The sequence below is a fragment of the Ammospiza nelsoni genome, chromosome 1, assembly GCF_027579445.1.
Source record: "Ammospiza nelsoni isolate bAmmNel1 chromosome 1, bAmmNel1.pri, whole genome shotgun sequence".
Lineage (NCBI taxonomy): Eukaryota > Metazoa > Chordata > Aves > Passeriformes > Passerellidae > Ammospiza > Ammospiza nelsoni.
Window position 1 is genome coordinate 139,703,023 of NC_080633.1, and position 21,030 is coordinate 139,724,052.

The 21,030-nt window shown below is 32.3% G+C and overlaps 1 protein-coding gene across 3 annotated transcripts in view; it reads left to right on the forward strand.

Annotated features, from left to right (window-relative positions):
* CSMD3 (CUB and Sushi multiple domains 3) overlaps window positions 1-21,030 on the forward strand; it is a 581,587-nt gene that overhangs the window by 361,628 nt on the left and 198,929 nt on the right. For all 3 annotated transcript variants that reach the window (XM_059467476.1, XM_059467484.1, XM_059467493.1), the window contains 3 exons: window positions 9,038-9,207; window positions 16,908-17,064; window positions 20,299-20,490. In XM_059467476.1, coding sequence (XP_059323459.1) covers window positions 9,038-9,207; window positions 16,908-17,064; window positions 20,299-20,490 — 519 coding nt within the window. The remainder of the gene's footprint in view (window positions 1-9,037; window positions 9,208-16,907; window positions 17,065-20,298; window positions 20,491-21,030) is intronic.

The following is a 21,030-nucleotide window of genomic DNA, read 5'->3' on the forward strand; positions in this document are numbered from 1 at the left end:
TTTTAATGTACTCTCATACTCTCCATATCTCCTTAGTCAATTTTTTACCTTTTTTAAAATAAATTTGGTATTATAAGTGAACTTCAAAGTCTTTACATGACAGCAATTCAATTTAAGGGTGCAATGCTTACTCCTCTTATTTGTATTAATAGGTTAGGAAAACTGGGTATAAATTTAAATCAGCATTTACCAGTTCAGATGTCAGGTAGTTGATTTTTTTTTTTTTTTTTGTCAATGCAAGCTTCAAAGTGATAGCTGTATTATAAAATTGTGGTTTGATCACTTACACCAGATTTGTTTCATAAAACTGGGTCCATTTATAGGAGTACAGTCAACCTGGACATTCTATGTCAGAACCATATCCTCAGAATATTCTTAGAACAGTTTTTCTGGTTTTTAAATGACAGCTAAGACAATTGAGAAGAAACACTTTCTGATAATTCCTACCTAACACTCTCCAGTCACTGTAGAGGCAGCCTATATATGTAGATTTGACTAGAAATTTAGGTTTAAATGGCTAAAGAATGTTGATTGAGCTGAATGCTTCCTAAATTATTTGGTTTTCAGTTCCATTAGGAATTGTTAAAACAATAAGGTCTCTAAAAAGTAGGAAAGTTGCTTAAATATCTGCATTATTTTTATTTAAGGGTACATATTGCTGAAATGTAGGTACTATATGGAAAGGTTTATACATGAAAACATCTATATCAGTGTGCATTTAAAATATTTTTTTCATACTAAATTTTATGTTAGTTAAACATAAATGCTTAAAATTTATGTTTAACTAACATAAAATTTAGTATGAAAAAATATTTAACATCTTTCAGATGTTGATTGCATAGTAACTATGGATTGATTATTTGTTTCCTCTTCTTTGTTGTTAGTTACTGTATCAAGATTTTTTGGTTCAAACCACTCCTATTCCATTTCCTTTACATCAGTATGAGGAAAATTATGAATTTAGCTTATGCATTAGCAACATTTATATATGTACCTATAGAAGAGATAGTTTAGAAGCTGAGTGAGAGCAATGGATGAATACAAGTTATTTTTGTGTTGGGGTTGATAAATTTTTTACAATAAGAAGAATAATGAATGTGCGCACAGTCAAGAAGATAGGTTAAATTTCAGTAACAAATTTCAGGAAGGGTTAATAAAAATGAATTAGTAAATTATCAGCAAAAATATTCACAGCGACATAAAAATAAAAAAAATTCCTATACAGCTTTCATGACAGAAAAATAATGCTTATGTTTGCTTGTTGGAGGAAAAGAGAAAACCTGTAATAGAAGGAATAAATTACTTTCTAGTCAACATGTTTTCTCCTTACTTTTGGAAATAAAAGATAGTCTCACTAGAATGGCTTAATTAGACATTTTCACTCCTTAAATAGCCAGTGCTTAATTTCTGTGTCATAATAGTGAAATTCAAACAAGACAAGAGTAGAAATTCCTGTTGATCACTTATATTGGACTCAAAATTTATGTATTGGTACTGTTGCTCACATTTGGCGTTTTTTGTCAAAATGATTAATGAGAGAATGCTTCTGATACAACATGCACTTTCACACACACAAAATCAGTTGGGAAGTAACCACTGCTCACAATATTTGTGTTATGATTGTCAACACAAGAATAAAATGCAAGGAAGACAGATAAAGTAGAAGTTTGGTGGAAGGCCAAGCATCCCTGTCTGGATACAACAAAAGCTAATATGTTGGGTTTTGGAACAGAGTAATCAGTCATAATCAGTTCTAAACCAAATAATTTGCCAGAAAATTAGCAGCTGTCTTTTCTTATTTAGAAGACAGATAAATACTTGTAATTTATTAATTAATGTTATTATTCAATCCATAAAAATAATTTTTTTAAATTTACTTAAGACTTAAGAAATGAAATTTTGAAATTAGGAATTATTAAATTAAGAATTCTTATTTACTAATACATTATTGCATTTTGAAAAAATATTCAATTAATTATTAACTATTATTAAATTATTAGGAATTATTAATTAAACATTAATCATTATCAATGTTCAAATAGCAAACAAATATATTCTTACTCAATTTTTAAGGCTGAATTTCTCAAATGATGGTATTATCTCAATTCAGGAGGGCTTGATGTTGCACTGAAATAATTTTCATAATAAGATTTTTCTAAAAAAAGCATAAAGGTTCTCCATGTTTCTGTTCACCCTATGATGCAGCACTTCTTGGGGTAGATGTCTGTAGTCACTCAGGGCAAGCACAGTTCAATGGTAGCTGAAACTTTGGTGTCTTATCTACTCTGTGTTGGCTGACAAAACTAAAACATGCTCTGTATGAGATACTACAAAGCAACTGCCACACAGCCAACTGAACAAGCTGGTGATAAATGGATGTATCTAATGATAACAGAAAAAAGTCCATAATCTTTAAATTGCTTTCTTTGAACTTTTCCATGGACAGTGAAAAAGAAGTCTCCTTCTGAATCTAAGTAATATATTTGTAAAAAACAAAATTTACAATAAGTATGAATGCATGTTCACTTTTGACTTTATAAAAAGCAAAATCTAAGCTCTGGGTGGTCCTAAGGAATCCCATTTTCCTCAATACGCTAGGCGCTTGTCTCCAGCTTGTAATACAGAGCAGAGAAATCATCTTAAGTTTGTGAATATGGAGCTGCTTTCTTAGGGTTGTAGTGCCTCTGAAATGTTCTGATGCATTTGAAACTCAGACTAGTTTCTTTGCCTAGTTCCCTTTATAATTTTCAATGCCACAGATAGCTTACAAGAATTTTCCTGTAACTGTGTTACAGATAGGAACAAACAAGAGCAATTATTATTGCTTTAAAGGGAAAAATAGTGACAGTGATAAAATTAAGCTTCTCTTATCATCAATAATGAAATGAAGATGATTAAAGATCTTTTAGAACACTGTTATTCCTTAGTTTCATGATTTATCTTTATGCTGTACTCAAGTGATAACCAAATGCAGAGTTCATATTCAGCACACATATTTCTTAGAATTGCTTTTCTTTTCAGTAAAATATGGAAAGTTGTTTCTATTATAGCAGGATTTCTTATATCTTTTTTTCCTTTCACTTGCCCTTTTCCAGTTTTTTTTTTTTTTCATTCCTTATAAGGCTGTTAAAACCCAGATTGTATTACCTTTCATTATAACTGTCAAGTTTGAATTTATAAACCCTAATTGTTTCTATGTCTGTGTAAAATAATCTGTCTTCATAGCTTCCCAGCCATGTCAAGTGTTTTCCTTTGGCTTTCTTAGGGCCATATGATTTCTTTCCAGACTCCTAAACCTTCACTGGAAGACATTGAAGCTAAAACTTTTTTCTTCTATGCTACTTTCACTTTTTATTTTCATTCTTCTCAGTAGGTCCTAAACAATCTCTAATTCTGGACTTACAGATTTCCAAGGAATTATGCCCCTGAAATGATAAAAAGCATAAAAAAAGACATAAAATATCTACGGGCAAACTCAATAATTTCTGTCATGTTGCATACTTTTCAGATAATATGGTACATCATCTTTTTCCATCAGAGATTTTTTGCCAAGGTGTTCAGTGATGCAGCTTCTTTGCCAAGCTTTAGTTAAAGTGCTTTTCAAAGAACACTGAGAACAGACATTTCAGAAATATCTGAAAGATTATATTGTTTGAAAGAAAAAAATAACTTCAGCATTGACTGGATATGCATTAATATGGAGCCAAGGAAGGGAAGGTGCTACCACAGAATACATCTGTAGTAAGTTCCCTTATTAGCAGGAGAATGATTGGTTACCCTGTGTGCATCTTATTCTATATTCCATTGATCTTACTCCATCTACATAGCTCTATCCATTTCTGTGCATACAAAACATTCAAGATAAAAAGTGCTTTTAATATATTTTGCTTCAAAAAAAATGTCCTTATGCTAGTTTTGAGATTTTTTTTAATATGTGGAATGTTTGGGCAGCATGAATTCTGAGTTTAAGGATTGTGATATCCACTTACAAATTTCATTGATTCATCTCAGAACAAATGAATCCTAAACTTTCTTCTGTTCATCAGAAGTAATTTTATTCCCTTAAATATTTCTTCTGTTGGGTGTGAAAATGTTACATATCTATTATTTTCTTCAGGGATAGGATTCCTGTAAAAAGCAAAACACAGTCATTGAGGTCTCACCATATGTTAGTATAATAGCATTATGATGTGATAAGACTTTTTTTTTGTATTTCTTATGTATTTTTAGATTTTGCATCAAGTTTTAACTGTTCCTCTTCCCCATATGGAAATTTTTGCTAAGTTCCAACAGTTTCAGCACTTCCTGAGTTATTTTGTGGAGGGGTTTTTTTGATTGTTCATGTTTTTGGGATATTTTTTGTTAGTGTTGGGTTTTATTATCTGAATATTAAATTAGTTTAAAGGAAAATCATGCACATTGGTAGTTTAAATTCTTCTAATATAGAATGTGGGTTTTTAAATACAATTTGCCTTGTTAACATTAATTCAAAAGCTCATTTGTCATGCTATTTCTTCATCCTCCTTTGACTGATTGCAATGCAGGAGCATATTATTTAATGTATATGGGACTCCTACCCACTCTTGTCAGCTGGAGGGATCAATTATGAAAAATAACATTAATAATGTAAGTAAGTCTTTCTAAAAAAGCTTTCTTCTGTGTTTGGCCATTGGCCATTTAGCCATTGATGTAAAAATATCTTTTTGTAAAATTATTTCTAGGTCATAAATACAGGATCTTCCCAGATCTGGAAATACTATCTTTCATTATAAGATAAATAATGTAATCATAAACCAGCCAAAGTATATTAAAAGAAAAGTTTAGTACACAAACAGCTGCATGAATCTTTTGATGGTCAGATCAAGTAGGAAGGAGATAACCTCTATTGCAGATACACAATAAGGAATTTCTGTTAATAATTTTTGTCTATATGAAAGGAAGTCTTGTATTTTGGAACAATGTAAAATAAAAGGAAACCCCATAATTCTTACTGATTGAAGAAGATAATGTTTTTACTTTTTTCATCAGCATAGGGCTCCCTGTCAGAATATAAAAAATGCCTGGAAAACTTGTGATAACCTTATGATTCATGCTATTCACGGAAAGAAAGCTTTAGCAACAACTTAATCCTTTCAGAATTTTTGTGTTACTGTCTCTTTTACTGCTATGTTTTGACAAGAAAGTATTTTCTGGTTTCTGCCAGCCTTCAGTTGAAGAGGTAGAACATCTGAAGACAAACAGCTTTATAAGAAACCCTTTGTTGAGCACTGAATTTAGATACAGTTTCTGAAGTAACTGTTTATTTACAATCTAGTACAAAGTTGTATAAAGATAAAATCCTTTTTGGAATGCTTCTGCGCACTTGCCTTGCCAAGCTGTTGCAATACACAGCCTCCTAACCAAGAGATACCATCTTTTCAAAACACAGGACTCCTAGACATAGCTCTTATCTTTTGATTCTAAAGGATTGCATTGAAGAAAACAATTTCCCTCTCTCTGAATTTTGATCTGTAGGAGCACAGAGTGTGTTTTTGATTCATAATTACTTATGGCAAGAATTTTAATCTTCAATTCATTGAAGAATTGAGTTCAAATGGTTAAGTTACCCAAATAGATGCATTTCATTCCTTGGTTACAATCACAATGACATTTCACCTGCTTACAAAATTTAAATGCACTAATAAAATTCATCTGTCTTATAATGGAAAGGTGAAATAAACACACATTCATAACCAAAAGCATCACAGTCTGTTACTGCAATTATCTTGTTATAGAATTTTTTATTTTTCATTATTTTTATTTTGATTTTTTTTGTTTATTTTCCTTTCTAACACTGAAATAAATCTATTTTTTTGTCACAGTCTGAAAACAGTAATTGACTTCAGTAATTTACTTGCTGTTACATCCTTCTACTTTATATTAGGCTGAATTTAAGTATTTGTGAAAATATATCTGGATGTGGAATATTTTTCCTATTTTTCTTTGTACAAGAGCAGTGTGTAAGGCAGGTTCCAAGTTTCAGCAGAAACAAGAAGAATTTTTTTAAAAACACAAAACTTTATTAATAAAGCAGCCTGATTTTTATCTCCGTTGAACAGGGAATATTACTAAAATGAAACATAAATACAGTAACAAAATATTTTTAAATTCTGATAACAGCTCCACGTATGATTTAAAGAATAGTTACAGACTCTCTGATCCACTGTAATTTTTCCTTTACTTTTGAAGTACTGTTTTGTCACCTCTTTTATATGCTTTCCTGTTTACACATATTCCTTTAATTTCATCCTGGTTTGCCTATTAAGTTTCTTTTTAACTTTCATTCACTGTAATGCCTGTTAAAATTATTTTCCAAACACTTTGAAAAAATTGCATGTGTTTAATATTTGGATTTATTTTAAACTTAAGGACTCCATTGACATTACTTTTTCTGGACACTTTTTTACTCAGCACTTAAATGCAAATATAATTATTATGGTCTTTTTTTATCTTTCCTTCAGTATTAATATCAGAGAATAGAAAGAAACTGTAAGTCCCATGAAGCTCTATGTGATTTTAAACAATATATGTTTATAGATAGGAGTGGAGATTCTCACATAGAACTCTCTGTGCTGCAGTTTGGAATGTCTTGCAATATTAATTGTGGACCTTCCCAGTTTGATTTAGCACTTGTTCCAAAATATAGCCCTAACTCCTGTCTTTGTCTGAGCATGTGTTTGATGCTTTGTGGTTAGTTGTTCTGTTGTAGTTTTTTAAGCCATAATTTGCACTGACAGGAGGCAAGGAGAGAAGCCAGGAACTAACTGTTGATTTTGTCAGAATTCTGCTGAGAAGTGTACAAAAGAAGCAACTGGAGGACTGTGTGCCTCCATGGAACTGTGATGTTGCTATGGGAGAAATTCTATTGTACTGTGGTTTTTGGCACTGTGTTTACTAAACTAGCTTTCTTGTCCGCTAACATAAGATACAAAGAATCTCAGAATGGTTTGGGTTGGAAGGAACCTTTGAAGATCATGTGGTACATCCATTTACCGTAGGCAGAAACATTTTTCAGTCAATCATGTTGCTCAAGCCCTATTCAACCTGAATTTGGACACTTCCAGGGATAGGACATCCACAACTTGGAATACAATATTCTCTCTAAATTCAGAAAATCATATTGATAAATACGATGACATGAAACACAACAACATGTTCACATCCTTCTTCTTAACAGGAAACTTAGCATACTTGTAAAACATTAGCTGAAATTGTCTTAACAGTTAGCTTACTGCTGTGTTCAGATTTAAAAAAATTGCTTTGAATTACAGCTCTGAAATAGCCCAGAGTTGTTGGATCAACTTAATACCATAATTACCTTGTGCCTTTTGGCTTTTATATCCCTCTGGATTGTGAAAAGAGATCTCTCAATCCTGAAATTACAATCATCTTACTCCTTTCTGTTGTAATTCAAAGTGACCTATGCATCTTTGAAATAGGAAATACCCATTTATTTGAGAGTGCAATAAAAGGATAACTGTGATCGTGTGGAATAGGAGGTTTTCCACTTCTGCCTAGATTGGGTGTATCCCGCTGTTCCAGGACAAAATAATGTCACCTGAATTATTTGGGTACTTGTTCTATATTGTTGAATGAGATGTAGTCATCAAGCATTTGTTCTTCAATCTGTGCCTGATTTGGATTTCTGTGCAATGTCTGCTTCAGCTGCATACAGAAAGGGTAGTTTATCAAGCTGGGGTTTTTTTTGTCATTGCTGTCATTTAATTTCATGTACAAAGGATATATTTTATTATCCTGAATATTACTCAAACAAGTCTAGGGTGGAAATTATAAAAATGCTAATAACAAATAAAAGCTTTTAGAATAGACACCATAGTTTGCCTAAACATCTTCTAAAACATTAAGATTACCGTGGAGTTTTACACAACAATATTACTTATTCTGTGAAATTATAAATCAACTAAATTTCCAGGTTTAAATAAATGAGATGCATTCTCATGAGGATAAGTGGCTACTGAAATAATCCTGAAAACAAACATAAACCCAGAAAATTTAATGTTACAGTTAAATTCAAAGATAATCTAAATCTGTTAAAAAGACAGGAAATACTCCCGTACTTCCACTATAATGGCCACATACAAAGCTTAAATAAAAAGGGAAGCAAAGAATTGTAATAGTATTTCAGTGTCTACTTAAAATACGTGGTAACTAAATGCTAAAAATTACTTAATTAAAATTATATATAGTCCAATATATGATAGGAGATGAAAGTTAGTTTATAATACCTAATGAAGCATTGCCACAAGTGTTTATGTTTCTAGGTTTTTTTTTGTTGATTAAATGAATTGCCAAAGTCTTGGACTACAAGGTATACTTCTTGAAATAAAAACTTGAATTACTTGTATTACTTGAAAATTATTAAATTAATTATTTTTCCCCTGAGACTTATGTTTCTCTTATTTATTTGTTATTGATTTTTTTCTATATTTATCTGGTAGCTATAACATAATATTTTACTACTGTAATTTACACCATTGACTATGTTGGTTATCTTGGTTAAAAAATACCAGAGGAAAAAAATTATTTTTTTCATTAATCTATGTGAAAATTTAGGTACCTACACATATATATATTGATTAATATGTGTGCATAAATAAATAAATACTCTATAAATTTATAGAATTCTTCTACTTCCATTTAATTTGCACATCTTTATGAATTTCAGTGTTGGAGAAATTGAAACAAATACAACAAAATTCAAGGAAGATCCTATAAAACAATATGATTATCAAATATGTAATTTATATGGTTTTAACTCTCAGTGGTTTTTACCTACTTTTACTAAAGTATTGCAATTTAAAAATATTCTTGTAGTCTCCAATCACCATCATGATCATGTACTTAAAACTGGATTTTAGATATTAATAAACATTATTAATGTTGAGCTAGGTTACATTAACATTACCATTATCACCATTACTAAAATATTTATGTGTTTTATTAAAGCATGCCTTAACTTTTTTTTTTTCAATTGCAGCTGAATGTGGAGCCTCCACAACAAATAATGAAGGAATCTTACTGTCCCCCAATTATCCTCTTAACTATGAAAACAACCATGAATGTATTTATAGCATTCAGGTACAAGCAGGGAAAGGAATCAATATTTCTGCAAGAACATTTCACTTAGCCCAAGGAGATGTTCTTAAGGTATGTAATCCTGTAATTTATTTGTTATTTCTCAACTTCTAGTACCTCCCATCACTGAGGTTTATCTGCAATAGTACAGTACCAGGTAAGTGGATATAAAGCATCTCTTACAAAATATCTTTCTAAACTGGTTCCATTTTTAAGAAGTTAAAAATTAGGCACCCTCAGGTGCCCCCATAGTCTGTTTCTTAATACATGTTTTTCTAACCAGAGATAATTAAAAAAGAAGTTGAAAAAATGAAACAAATGTTGCCTTAATGGTTATGAGTATTGTATCTTCAGTGTTAAATATTCATCAATTACTTCTTTGGATTTGTTTTCTTCCACAGTATCTCCATAATTTGAGCTGCGATGTAAACATAATAAGACATAATGCAACACCCATAACTTTAATTTAACACTGTCTAAATACTGCCTATTGTACATAAGTTTTACATTTTAAATTACTCTAATCTGATGTGCATGGAAAAAAGAAATAACAAGAGGGAAAGAGGGATACTATAACTTACCAGAGTTTTAGACCGTGTTTTCCCCCTGTCTTTGATTTGTTCATAGATTTTATTATTGTACTCCAAAAAATATACTTCCAGATACATGTATTACTTAACCATCTACACATTTAAAACCGATGTTGGTCAGGGTGTCTTTTCACATATGCCATCTGCAATAGCACACCAATGCAATAAGATATCTGTGATTAAATAATTGTCCAATTCTTCAGAATATGTAATTTAATTAAATTTGCCTCTGTGAAATCAAAGGAACAAGAGGTACCATGCCACTCATGTTTGATGTAAAAAAGTTTTTCTGCCATATTCTTATTACTTATGTAATAAGTACCCTGTACTTATTAGATAAGAAGGATTATGAAAATATGTATTCCTAAGAAACAACCCGGATTCATACTGGGGTTTATCTCATCTAACTGTAACCATCTGTGCATTAGGGTGGGGTTTCTGTCTTTAGTTGTCAGACACAGGCATTTCCAAAATGGGCTAATTATATAAAGTATGAGCAGACCTAAACCACTAATGTAAAATTAAATTGGGCATCAAAAAGAAAAAGCAAATCAAATGGTTTTTAAAAAATACTATGCTCTTCTTAAAGCAAAAGAGAAGCAAAGAAAAATTAACCAAAAGGTATTAGATACCCAGAATGCACAGGTGTGTTTATTTTATATTAAATTTGTTGTTTATTTGAGAACCAAGTGGGATACCCTTTAAGTGTTACATTAATTAATTTTGAAAGATTTAATTTGAAAGCTGTTTAGCATTTATTGAAATGTAAGCAGTAGGGAAAAAATACCTCAAACCAACCAATGAACCAATCAGAGCAATTGTTCAATTAACTGTTGGCCAATAAAAGCATCTGAATGGATTTTTCTCAGGATTTTTAGGCTGCAACCCTTCAACTCTATTATCTTAATTTAAAATATATACTACTGTGAGAATGGAGATACAGTTGTGTGCAGTTAGATAAATAGAAATTAATATAAAAATAAAAAAATTCAACTTTTTTTTCTTTTTCTGATCTAATAATTTATGACTTTTCAAGGGCCATTTGAACCATATGCACCTCAGATGTTTAACTTGACAATCTTTACTCAGAGACTTAGAGAAGAAAATTTTGCTATAATGCTGCTACTCATTTAATGTGAAATTAAGAGCAATGCAAAATTAATTCTAAATAGATGGAGGCCAGCACTCAGCTGTAAATATCAGTGGCAGAAATATTTGCTGTATATTGTAGGTGTATTTTTTAAATGAAATTAGTGTTGTGTAATTAGAGTGTTTGTTTTTCAAGTCAGTAACCTTGAATTATAATGAGCTGAAATTCGTCCCTATTAAAAAAATCCAAAACAAACTCTAAGAGGTATTCTTGATTATGACTATCACTTTTTTCAGTCTATCTGACATCATAGCAAGTCAGAGGCACTCAGCCTTTGCAATTGTGGGAAGAAATAACTCTAGAATCCATTGTGTTTTTTCCGGCCTCCTTTCTTAGATTAAATTCTCACAAACTGTCTTAATTATATCACTCTCTTCTTTCATGTGTTCATTTGATAAAGAAAAATTCTTCAGGGAGCACATTACCAGTCACACATTCCTAACCTTTTCTCCCAGAATCAATTCTGCAGTTATCTGTTGATCCCTTTTTATGATCCTACTCTACTCTGAAAAAGGAAATATTTGACTGTTTTGCTGATTTTGGAGAATCACCTTTTGTCTACAGGAATAGAACATGGGGGTTATATTTTAGTTTTAAATGAATCATTAATAGCCAACAAATGCTTTTAACCTTAAATATATATCACTACTTTAAACATAACCTTTAATATGTATCACTACTTTGTAACTGGGAGGAACTGAAGTTAAAAAAAGAAAATATTCATCCTGTCTTCAAAACAACCAAATAACATATAGTGAATACAGGGTTTCATGTCAGCTGTGAAAGAGGGAGGCTGTAGTAGTCACCATTTTAAAACCAAGATACTTAAAACATCAGCTCCTAGAGTAGTATTCCTTCCCTTAAACACAAATGAAACAACTCCATATTTCATGGTTAAAACTCAGTTTTTTAGTGACAAGCTTGGATAATCCATCTCTTTTCACCAGAAGCTAGAGATGAAAATGTTGGCAAGGAAGTTAGTAATGTGCTTTGTGTTACTTTTTCTTGCAGCTAGGACTTTTAGATCACTAGAGGTATGCTGCTAAAATTCCATTCAAAGTCTAAATAGACTGAGTATTCTAATAAAATTTTGACAAATTCTTTAATGAAGCCATGAGGTCTGCTGCTTGCCACATGGGTTAACTGACCATGGATGATGTTTATATCTGACAGGCACTGTGACTGAAACAATGAAACAGCTGTACTGGGAATGCAGCCTTAGAGTGAAACAGCATATTTAACACAAGTAAATCACCACCCTTACTATTACCTCAGGGACAGAGAAGGAGGAGTTCCCATTTGTCAGTTCTGAACTGGTATAAAACAGAGGTTTCAGAGCATATAATTTGTTTTTCATTTGCTTCATTTAGTATTCAATTCTCTTGTTCTCCTTTCAATGTAACTGCTCTGGCTACTTACATTAATAGTGTAGTTCTTTTTGGGTTTTATTAGAAACTGCAATAAATATATAAATATCTCTACCTTTTGTGTGTGTGTGTAGGGATATAACCTGCTCTTGAAAGTGCCATATATTGCTCTAATATTTATGAAAGTTATATGAAGACATATGAGGAATTTAGGATCTGTGCAATCACTGCAAGCCAGTTTATTTAATATTAATCTCAGAAACTCTGTAACTTGCTTCCTTCTTTGAAATTGTACAGATAATTGAGTCTGTGTGCTATCTTTCCATAATTCAATACTTTTAGAGTAAACTACCTATGTGGGAGGCAAGGATAAATTATGCATTTTTTCCAAAGTATGAAAATATTTCTACCTGGCTTTTTTCCCCCTGCTTTTATCTCCATCCACCAATTTTACTCATAAACTCTCTAGTCTCTGCTAGCTGTAAGCAAGTCCTTGAGATATACATAGAAAGAACAGAGTTACCATTGTTCTACTTCCCTGAATAGTCCATTGATAGTAGTGAACGTGTTATTTGTGTTGTAAATCTGTTGAGTGTAGAAAATATTCTTTTATATCAAGGGTATTTTAACATACTTTTCAATTTACAGGGAAAAAGGACCTTTATTAAAATTGAAACTTGGACATGGCTAATATAATTATTTTCTTTATTTTCAGTAGATTTCTGCATAAATAAAAATGTCCCTGTGCATGGTACTAATTAATAGGTAGTTTTCTGGTAATGTTTAAATAAAAGAAAATGCCATAAAACAAACCACCTCCAAAAATTCTGCAGACAGATTTCATTGAGTAACCCTAAAACAAAGGAGACAGGAACACTGATTATAAAAATGACCCTTTTTCTCTTTTGAAGCAGACTTTGTGCTTGGCTTTATGTAGCATGAGACATTGTGATAGCTGATATTGCATCTCTGTGGAAAAATGGATTTAAGAATTATTTTTAATAACATTCTAAAGCAATCTCTCTTTTTCCTTTCACTAAAGCACTCACTGCAGCAACAGGCAGGTAACAGCGTGTCAGCAAACAGAACTGGCACTCGCTTCTCTTCGGCTGTGCTTGGCACAGCACTGTCTGTGCTCCTGCCAAATACAGAGGAGTCACTTTTACTGCATTTGTTCATTGTCTCCTCTGTGGGCCAGATTTTAAATGTGTGCACATGATCCAGTTTTTGAGGGGTTTGGGCAAATACTTTGAAGGGATGTGATGTTCAGATCTTTTTGTTAATTTGTTTCTTAAGAATCTTCATGTTTATAATAATAATACTTTTAGCAATATCATCCTGAATATGACTGAGAAAAAGGTAATAAATGCTGGGGACAAACCCCCCACCCCCTCACCCCCCCAAACATATGGACCCTTTTCTTTCTTTATATTAGTGCTTCTATTCACGTGTGATATACATTTGACAGGGCGTTGACAGCCTCAGTTCTGAGCTGCTGATTTTATGTTATTTCTTCTCTTTATAAAGGAACAGATCTTCGTATCCATATGCCTTTTATGTTTCAATGGAAAATTTCAAAAATAGCTTGATTAAAATGCACAAATTTTATACATTCACTTATGATACTCCCTTGGTAAAATTTTATATAGTTAAATAAATTAGCAGAAAAAAGGGCATTGATTTCCATTTAAAATTTGTTGGTAATGGAGCCACTTAAGAAATTAGCAAGTTTTATTTTCCCCCTAATTGCAAATGCAAATAACACTTCCTTCAAAAATTGAATATAACATCTATTAGTTCAAAAATTTAGGTATAGTGTTTCCTATTAGCATCCTGCCCTGTAACATTTGAACATATTATTGTGGTACGAAGAACATTAAGACAATTTTCTGTGCCTTTTTTCCTTTATGAGTTAATAATTTAAAAGATTGGGTCATTAAATACTTAATAAAGATGAACCTCTGTTTTCTGAATAGTTTGTTACTTGCATAACAAGCATTATCTAGTCATGAATAAATTATCTTTGAATTAATGTTACAGGTTGACTTTAAGAAAAATTTATCCAAGTGAATAATATTTTTATGATTATTCTTGGACTTATCTTTAGCACCCAACTGACTTAAATCTAGATGTACTGGCAAGGCCTATAAGAAAGTATATCCATATTTTTAAAAAAAGCTAATTGTACTTCCTTAATTCACATGTAATATTGCCTTCCAAAAGAATTATGAAGCTGAATTGCTAACTCTTTCAAAATAATTAGTTGCCACCTAGTTTAACAAGGTTAGAAAGAAAACATTGGTTCTGCAATTCTCAGAAGGGTCTGCTACCATTTTATGGCAAGCTAAATGGTATAATTTAAATGATTCTGTAAATTTCCATATTTTTTTTCCTGTTACATCAAATGTAGTAGGGAAATGAAAATGTGACCTAAATTGAGAGTTACACTACAAAACATGCATTCATTTATTGTCCTAAGGGAGACCCCAGTGTCTTAGGAAGAGGGATACTTTTAATGTCTGAAAAACAGCAAACACAAGAAAAAAATAATTCAATTTAGTGTTCAGATGAATCACAATCCTGCCTCAGCCAAATGCATTTCTCCTACTCAAATGAATCAGTTTCAGAAGTGTTAAATACTTTAAATTCTGTTCCTTCATAGAAATTATATAGGTTTAAAAACATACAGTGTGACAGCTGCTTAGCCCATGAAATAGAATGAATATTAACTAATGAGAGATGTCAGTGGACTAATGTGCAAGATTTAATGTGGTAGGACACCTAACAAAATTGGCAATAAATTGTGTCTAGGGAAATTGTAACATGAAGAAAATTGGTATCATGACATGGCTTGTTCAAAGTTTGTGTGAGACATTGAAAATAGTTGGTATCACTTCTTACCAGCTTCCTTTGGTTAAGTATTAGTGATACACAGATAGCAGGAAATGGTTTGCTCTTACATAGCTTTTAAAACTAAATAAATCCTGAATCCTGGGTTATTATTAATTATAAGTAGGTTCAAGCTGGGTTTTGTTTAAGTCTGTCATGATGTAAATATCTCTGCTGGATAGCAGCACTTCTCCTGAAAAGGATATTTTCCTTTCACTTGCTAAAACAAAACTAAGTGCATTTCAGATTTATTTTCCTGGATTGGTTGGGATTTTTTTGTTTGGTTTTGGTTTGGGTTGGTTTTAGTTTTGTTTTCTTTCCTTGGGGTTAGTTTTGGGGCTTTTTTTCTTTTTCTGAAAGGCAAGACATCTATTTTAATACTGCTTTATATATTGAAATTATTTCTTGGTTGATATGCATTAATTAAAATTGTTCCTTCTTTCCTGGTTTCTTACTTTTAGTCCATATGAGGAAATTGGCTTTTAAATTTAAGTTTGCCTGGAATTATTTGCTTGTGTCACTAAAAACCCGAGGAATCATGTCAAGTGACGTCGTGCATCTTAAACTCCTGTACAATTATTTTACTCATTACACAAAGCTAGAAGTCATTTACTTGTTTTATTTCAGCATTTAATTAAATATAAAGTCTTTTTTATTACTAGAGACATGAGGATTTCTGGAAAATAGGAATTAGGTGTGTAACTCATTCTTACAGATAGGGAACAGGCATCATAATACTTCACATTTTCTTTTTGTCTTACTTCTATTGCTGGTGTATTTGTTATGATTTCATTCTGATGAAGACTCCTGTCTAAAAATGCAAACTTTGTTTGTAAATAATAGAATTAAATAGAATTTAGAACTGCAGACAAATTAGTGTCTTTTAATAAGGCTTTACAATTTCCCCTTATTGCAATTTGAAAATTATTCAAAGGTCAATTTACTCATTTGCAAATGAAATTTTTCATAAAACACATCAATCAATGTTTTAGTTATTGTAGAAGTCCCTAAATAAATCCTACTGGAAATAATATGTGGGAGAGCAATTATAGTAAATTATAGGAATTTTTTTAGGAATTACAGGAATACAACAACCTGTGGTGTTTTAAAGCAACCAGATTTGTAGGGAAATTTCTTGAGAATTGTTAGAAGATTTTTCTATATATTTATTATTCTGATAGATGGAAAACAGCAACACTTGAAGAAAAATCAATAATAAAAATGCAGTACTGTGATTTACATATATATTACATACTCTTTCAGTTTACAGAAGCAGGGGTTAAATTTATTTCCTAGTCTCCTTTTACTTCCTAGTTATATTTTAACCTGTCTTCACAGGATAAAAAGCCACCTCAAATTTCTTTAAAAGACCAAATATGTGAGATTTTCTGTTCCGCCACCTCAGACTAGAGGCAGACACACGTTATAGGTGTTTGCTGATCGGTAGTGATCAGCATGACAATACTGACCGTGAAAGAGAAAACACAGAGACCTCAACAACAGAGCTGATGTGGCACCTCTGCCCCCTTCTATTGTCATGTAAAAAATGAATTGACATATTTTAAACTACATTTGAAAATTCACCACACCTAAATCAACCTAAGTCAAGAGAGGCAAATAGTATATCTAAACAGTACTTCAGGTTGGCTGGAAATAGATCTCCCTTGACAAAACTGTTCTTCCTCTTAATGCAGATGTACAGAATTGTTTTGTGAGTAAAAGATATCTTCTTTTCTTTTTCTTTCTTCATAACTGTAAAACTCACATTTTTTACAGATCTATGATGGCAAAGACAACACTGCTCACCTGCTGGGAGCATATACTGGGGCATCATTAAGAGGCCTGACACTAAGTAGCACTTCAAATCATTTATGGCTGGAATTTAACTCGGACATGGAGGGCACTGATGAAGGTTTTCAGCTTGTGTATACCAGTAAGTATTTAAGTAGGAATAGATTTATACTTTTAATGGAATGAAAATTCTGCACTCATAAGATGAAAATGCAGTTAATTACAATTATGGAAGAAATTAACAAAAAATTACTTATCAAAATAATATACTTTCATTGCTGTACCTCACAAAAACCCAAAACACACAGCGTACTGAAAGCTGGCTTTGACATTTTATCTGGTACATAAATTGCTGTTGTTTTTCTAGAGGGGTATTTTTCAATTTTGGAGAGCATAAGAAAAAACAGGGTAAGTTTAAGTTAATTGTTTTAGCACATAAAAATATTGAAGTATGTGAGTAGTTTAAAAGATGCGACCAAAAGGCATTGCTTCACAAAGATTAGTCACAAGTAAGGAAATTCTCCTTCTTAAGACTAATCTCTGATATTTACCTTGCTTTTTTTTCTAAGCTTGGATTATTGTTTAGAACCAAAATGATAAAGAAAAGTTCCTAACAAAAACCGATATATGGACATGAGCTATGAAGATGAGGAGAGGAAAACAAAATTTCTGATATCCAGCTTAGAGGTTATATGGAAGAAGCCATATACATGAACTTTACCAAGTGTCTGTTTCTGAAAATTGTTGCACATGACTATTGACTATTGACACTATGTAGTGTGTATGACTTTTTAAATGTATAATTTTTTGTGCTGTCACTGAATTATTATGTAGAACTAATATTTTCCAAGCAGGACAGTGTTATAAGGTAATTATGCAATGCAGCTATCAACATATTTTCTTTGTCCTTGTGCTCAAATCATTAATTTTTCACCTGTTCAAAAATTGTTCATTTAAAGGCTCAACATTCAACATAATGTTTTTAAAAGTAATTCTGATAAACAATAGCATAATTCTTGCAGTATGAAAGGAAAATACTTCAAGATAATAAAAGAGTATGTAATTACTTTTCAGATGAAAGTTGCATAATTATATTCTGTATTAGCATGTGATAGGATAGGACTGTACCCAGTGATTAAAGATAGGATGTTCAGTGCTGTGTTGCTATATAAGTGTCAAGGAATTTAATTTTTCATATTTTTATAGGTAGAACCAAACCCAGCACTTGAACCTTATCAATAACATTTCCTGTCTTTTGAGATATTCATATTAGAGTACACTTCTTAGCCTGAAGAATTCTTAAACTGAAGAGTGATGAATCTTCTTTTGCTGATAGTGGTAGAATTTAAATAAAAAAAAGTAGTCCAGAAGAAGGTAGCAGAGATGATCAAAGGCCTGGAACACCTCTCCTATGAAAAAAGGCTAAGTGATTTAGGGGTCTTCAGCCTGGAGGCTCTGGGGAGACCTTTTAGGATGTTCCAGTGCCTAAAGAGAGCCTACAAGAAAGATTGGGAAAGACACTTTGCAAGGACATGTGATAACAGGACGAGGGGTACTGGCCTTAAATGGAAAGAGGGCACATTTAGATTGGATACAAGGAAGTGCTCAGTCTGAGCGCTGGGAGGATCCATAAGCCAGAAGAAACGGTGCAGACCTCCCAGTCAGAGCTGCCACCTGTGCTCTGAGAAGTGTCCACCATTCTGCCTTTAGTCAGGTTGGAATAGCACCAACAAACCAGGGCCCCTTTGCTGAGTTACAAGGAGTTCAAGTCTCTCTACCAAGGCCATGGAAGCTCCACCCTTCAGAGCGGCATTCTCCCTGTGTGCTGTCCCCCACACACTGCCCCACCAGGCCCTGGCTGGGGCACCACACCCTCTGCCTGCTCTGGTCACACGCAGTCAAGGCAGAAAAATACTGCTAGCTCCTGTGGTTGGGCAGTGGAGGTACATGGTCACCCTCACAGGGTGATCAGTTAAAAAGTTGACTTTGGTTCTGTCTCTGTAAGAAGGCTGTCCAGAAATGAGGATATATTAGGGATCAAGGCAGATTTGAACTTCTTTTCACAGTGTGGTCAGAAGTTTTCTTAGAAGGGAGGTAATTTTAACTGGTCAATATGTGTCCAGATCAGCATTGTCAAAAATGGTTCTTCATCTGGGACTCACGTTAATGTCTTTCAGAGCTTCTGCAGCATACACTGTACTAAGAAACAACAGTTTAGGAATGAGAAAAATTCAGCTCAGAGGTTGTGGAGGCTGAGACATGTTCAGTCATACATGAAATGAACTGAAGGAAGAACCACAAAGATACAACATTTGATATATATTTTTTGCTTTGTTTCCTTTTTTTCTTAGCAGCCTTACTGAACATTTACAATGCATTTACACGTATTTTGCCTGTAAAATAAAATAAAGAAGATTTTTTTTTTCAATAAAGAATAGTAATGCACCATCTGAGGAGAGATTGTGAAAGGCTACCAACAGTTGACCTGATGGACAGATACTGTGTGAATGATTTGTTGAACAAAGTAGACATGAAAATCCCTTCATTTCCTCCCATATTACCTATGTATAGGAATAGCAATCTGATACAAAGGCTCTATTTTTTTGCCTATATACATTCTAAGACACATGATAGTGGTAAAATTATTTGATTAGGAAAAAAAGTGAAATTTCAAGTTGCTTCTCAGTTAATAACAGAAAACTTGATTTGGAATAGAAAATTTTTCTCCGAAATTGCAGTTTATTTTTCCCTATAAGTTAGCATACCTCCCTGTTTCCATGTAATGCATTGTTATTATGTTTTCTTCTTGTTTCCAGTCTCTTAAGTCTCAAAAATGTCCAATTTGTTAGACTTGAGTTCTCTCTATTATGATTTTCATTGATTCCTGCACGTAGTTCTTAAATTTACGAACTACTGAACAAAAGATTAGCATAGGGATTGATGAAAAATAGCATTTTTTCTTTGCTGCCACAGGTGCTATTGTGCTGCTATTGTTACAATGCAAAATAATGAGAAATCTGCTGTTGTTTGGTTTATGAACCTTTAAATATCTATTAAGAAGTGGACAGTACCTTTAGCTTCTAGTTTATAATTCATCATAAAATTTAAAAAATGATTGATCTTGATATTGGATTTTTTATGTCTTAAATTGAACTCTTAGGAAAATTGAATTTATGACACAGCTTGGTCATGCTCTGGGAAAGGTGTATAGGCACTTATCCTACTTAGAATTCTTAATAACAGAGAAGAAATCCTAAAGATGTTATTATATGTAGTTTGAAAATGATTGATTTCCACTGAAAACCAGAAAATCTGGATTTCTTTAATGTATTTATCTGTTTGATTCTGTAAATGCAACATTTTATTCCTCACACAGGTTTTGAGCTGTCACATTGTGAGGACCCTGGTGTGCCACAGTTTGGATATAAAATTAGTGACCAAGGTCATTTTGCTGGGAGTACCATAATTTATGGATGCAATCCAGGTTACACACTCCATGGAAGTAGCCTTCTAAAGTGTATGACTGGGGAAAGAAGGGCGTGGGACTATCCTCTACCATCATGCATTGGTATTACACTCTTCTATTTTTTTTTTTTTGTTTCTTTACTGTTTTGGTTTTTTTTGAATGCAAGAACGAAAAAATATTCTAAGGATTGTTATATCTATGTAAAATCTGATGTGTATGACCTGATCTGATATGTGTAGAGATCTATTTACACAGGCACTTATAGTTCTCTCTGCATGTACCTCACCTAAGTCTTTCTAGGTTAAAAATAAATAACAATTCTTAAACATTTGTGCCCATGGAAAGTCCTAATACATGCCAATCTAGTTAATGTCAGAAAATGATCAACATAAAAAGTTTTATTATAAAGACATTGTAAAATTAGTATTTTTTTACTTATATATAAATATAAATAAGCTAGAAAAATCTCTTATATTTATGTGAAATAGATTAAATAACATAATTAAGACATGAAGAGATATAAAGTTTTTTTGTATTTTTGTCGTTCCTGTTTCTTTACAATATTACTATAACTTCATAAGTTTTGCAGCTATCTACAGGCTCAGTTATTCCCATAGGAGAGTGATAAGACAAGAGTTAAAT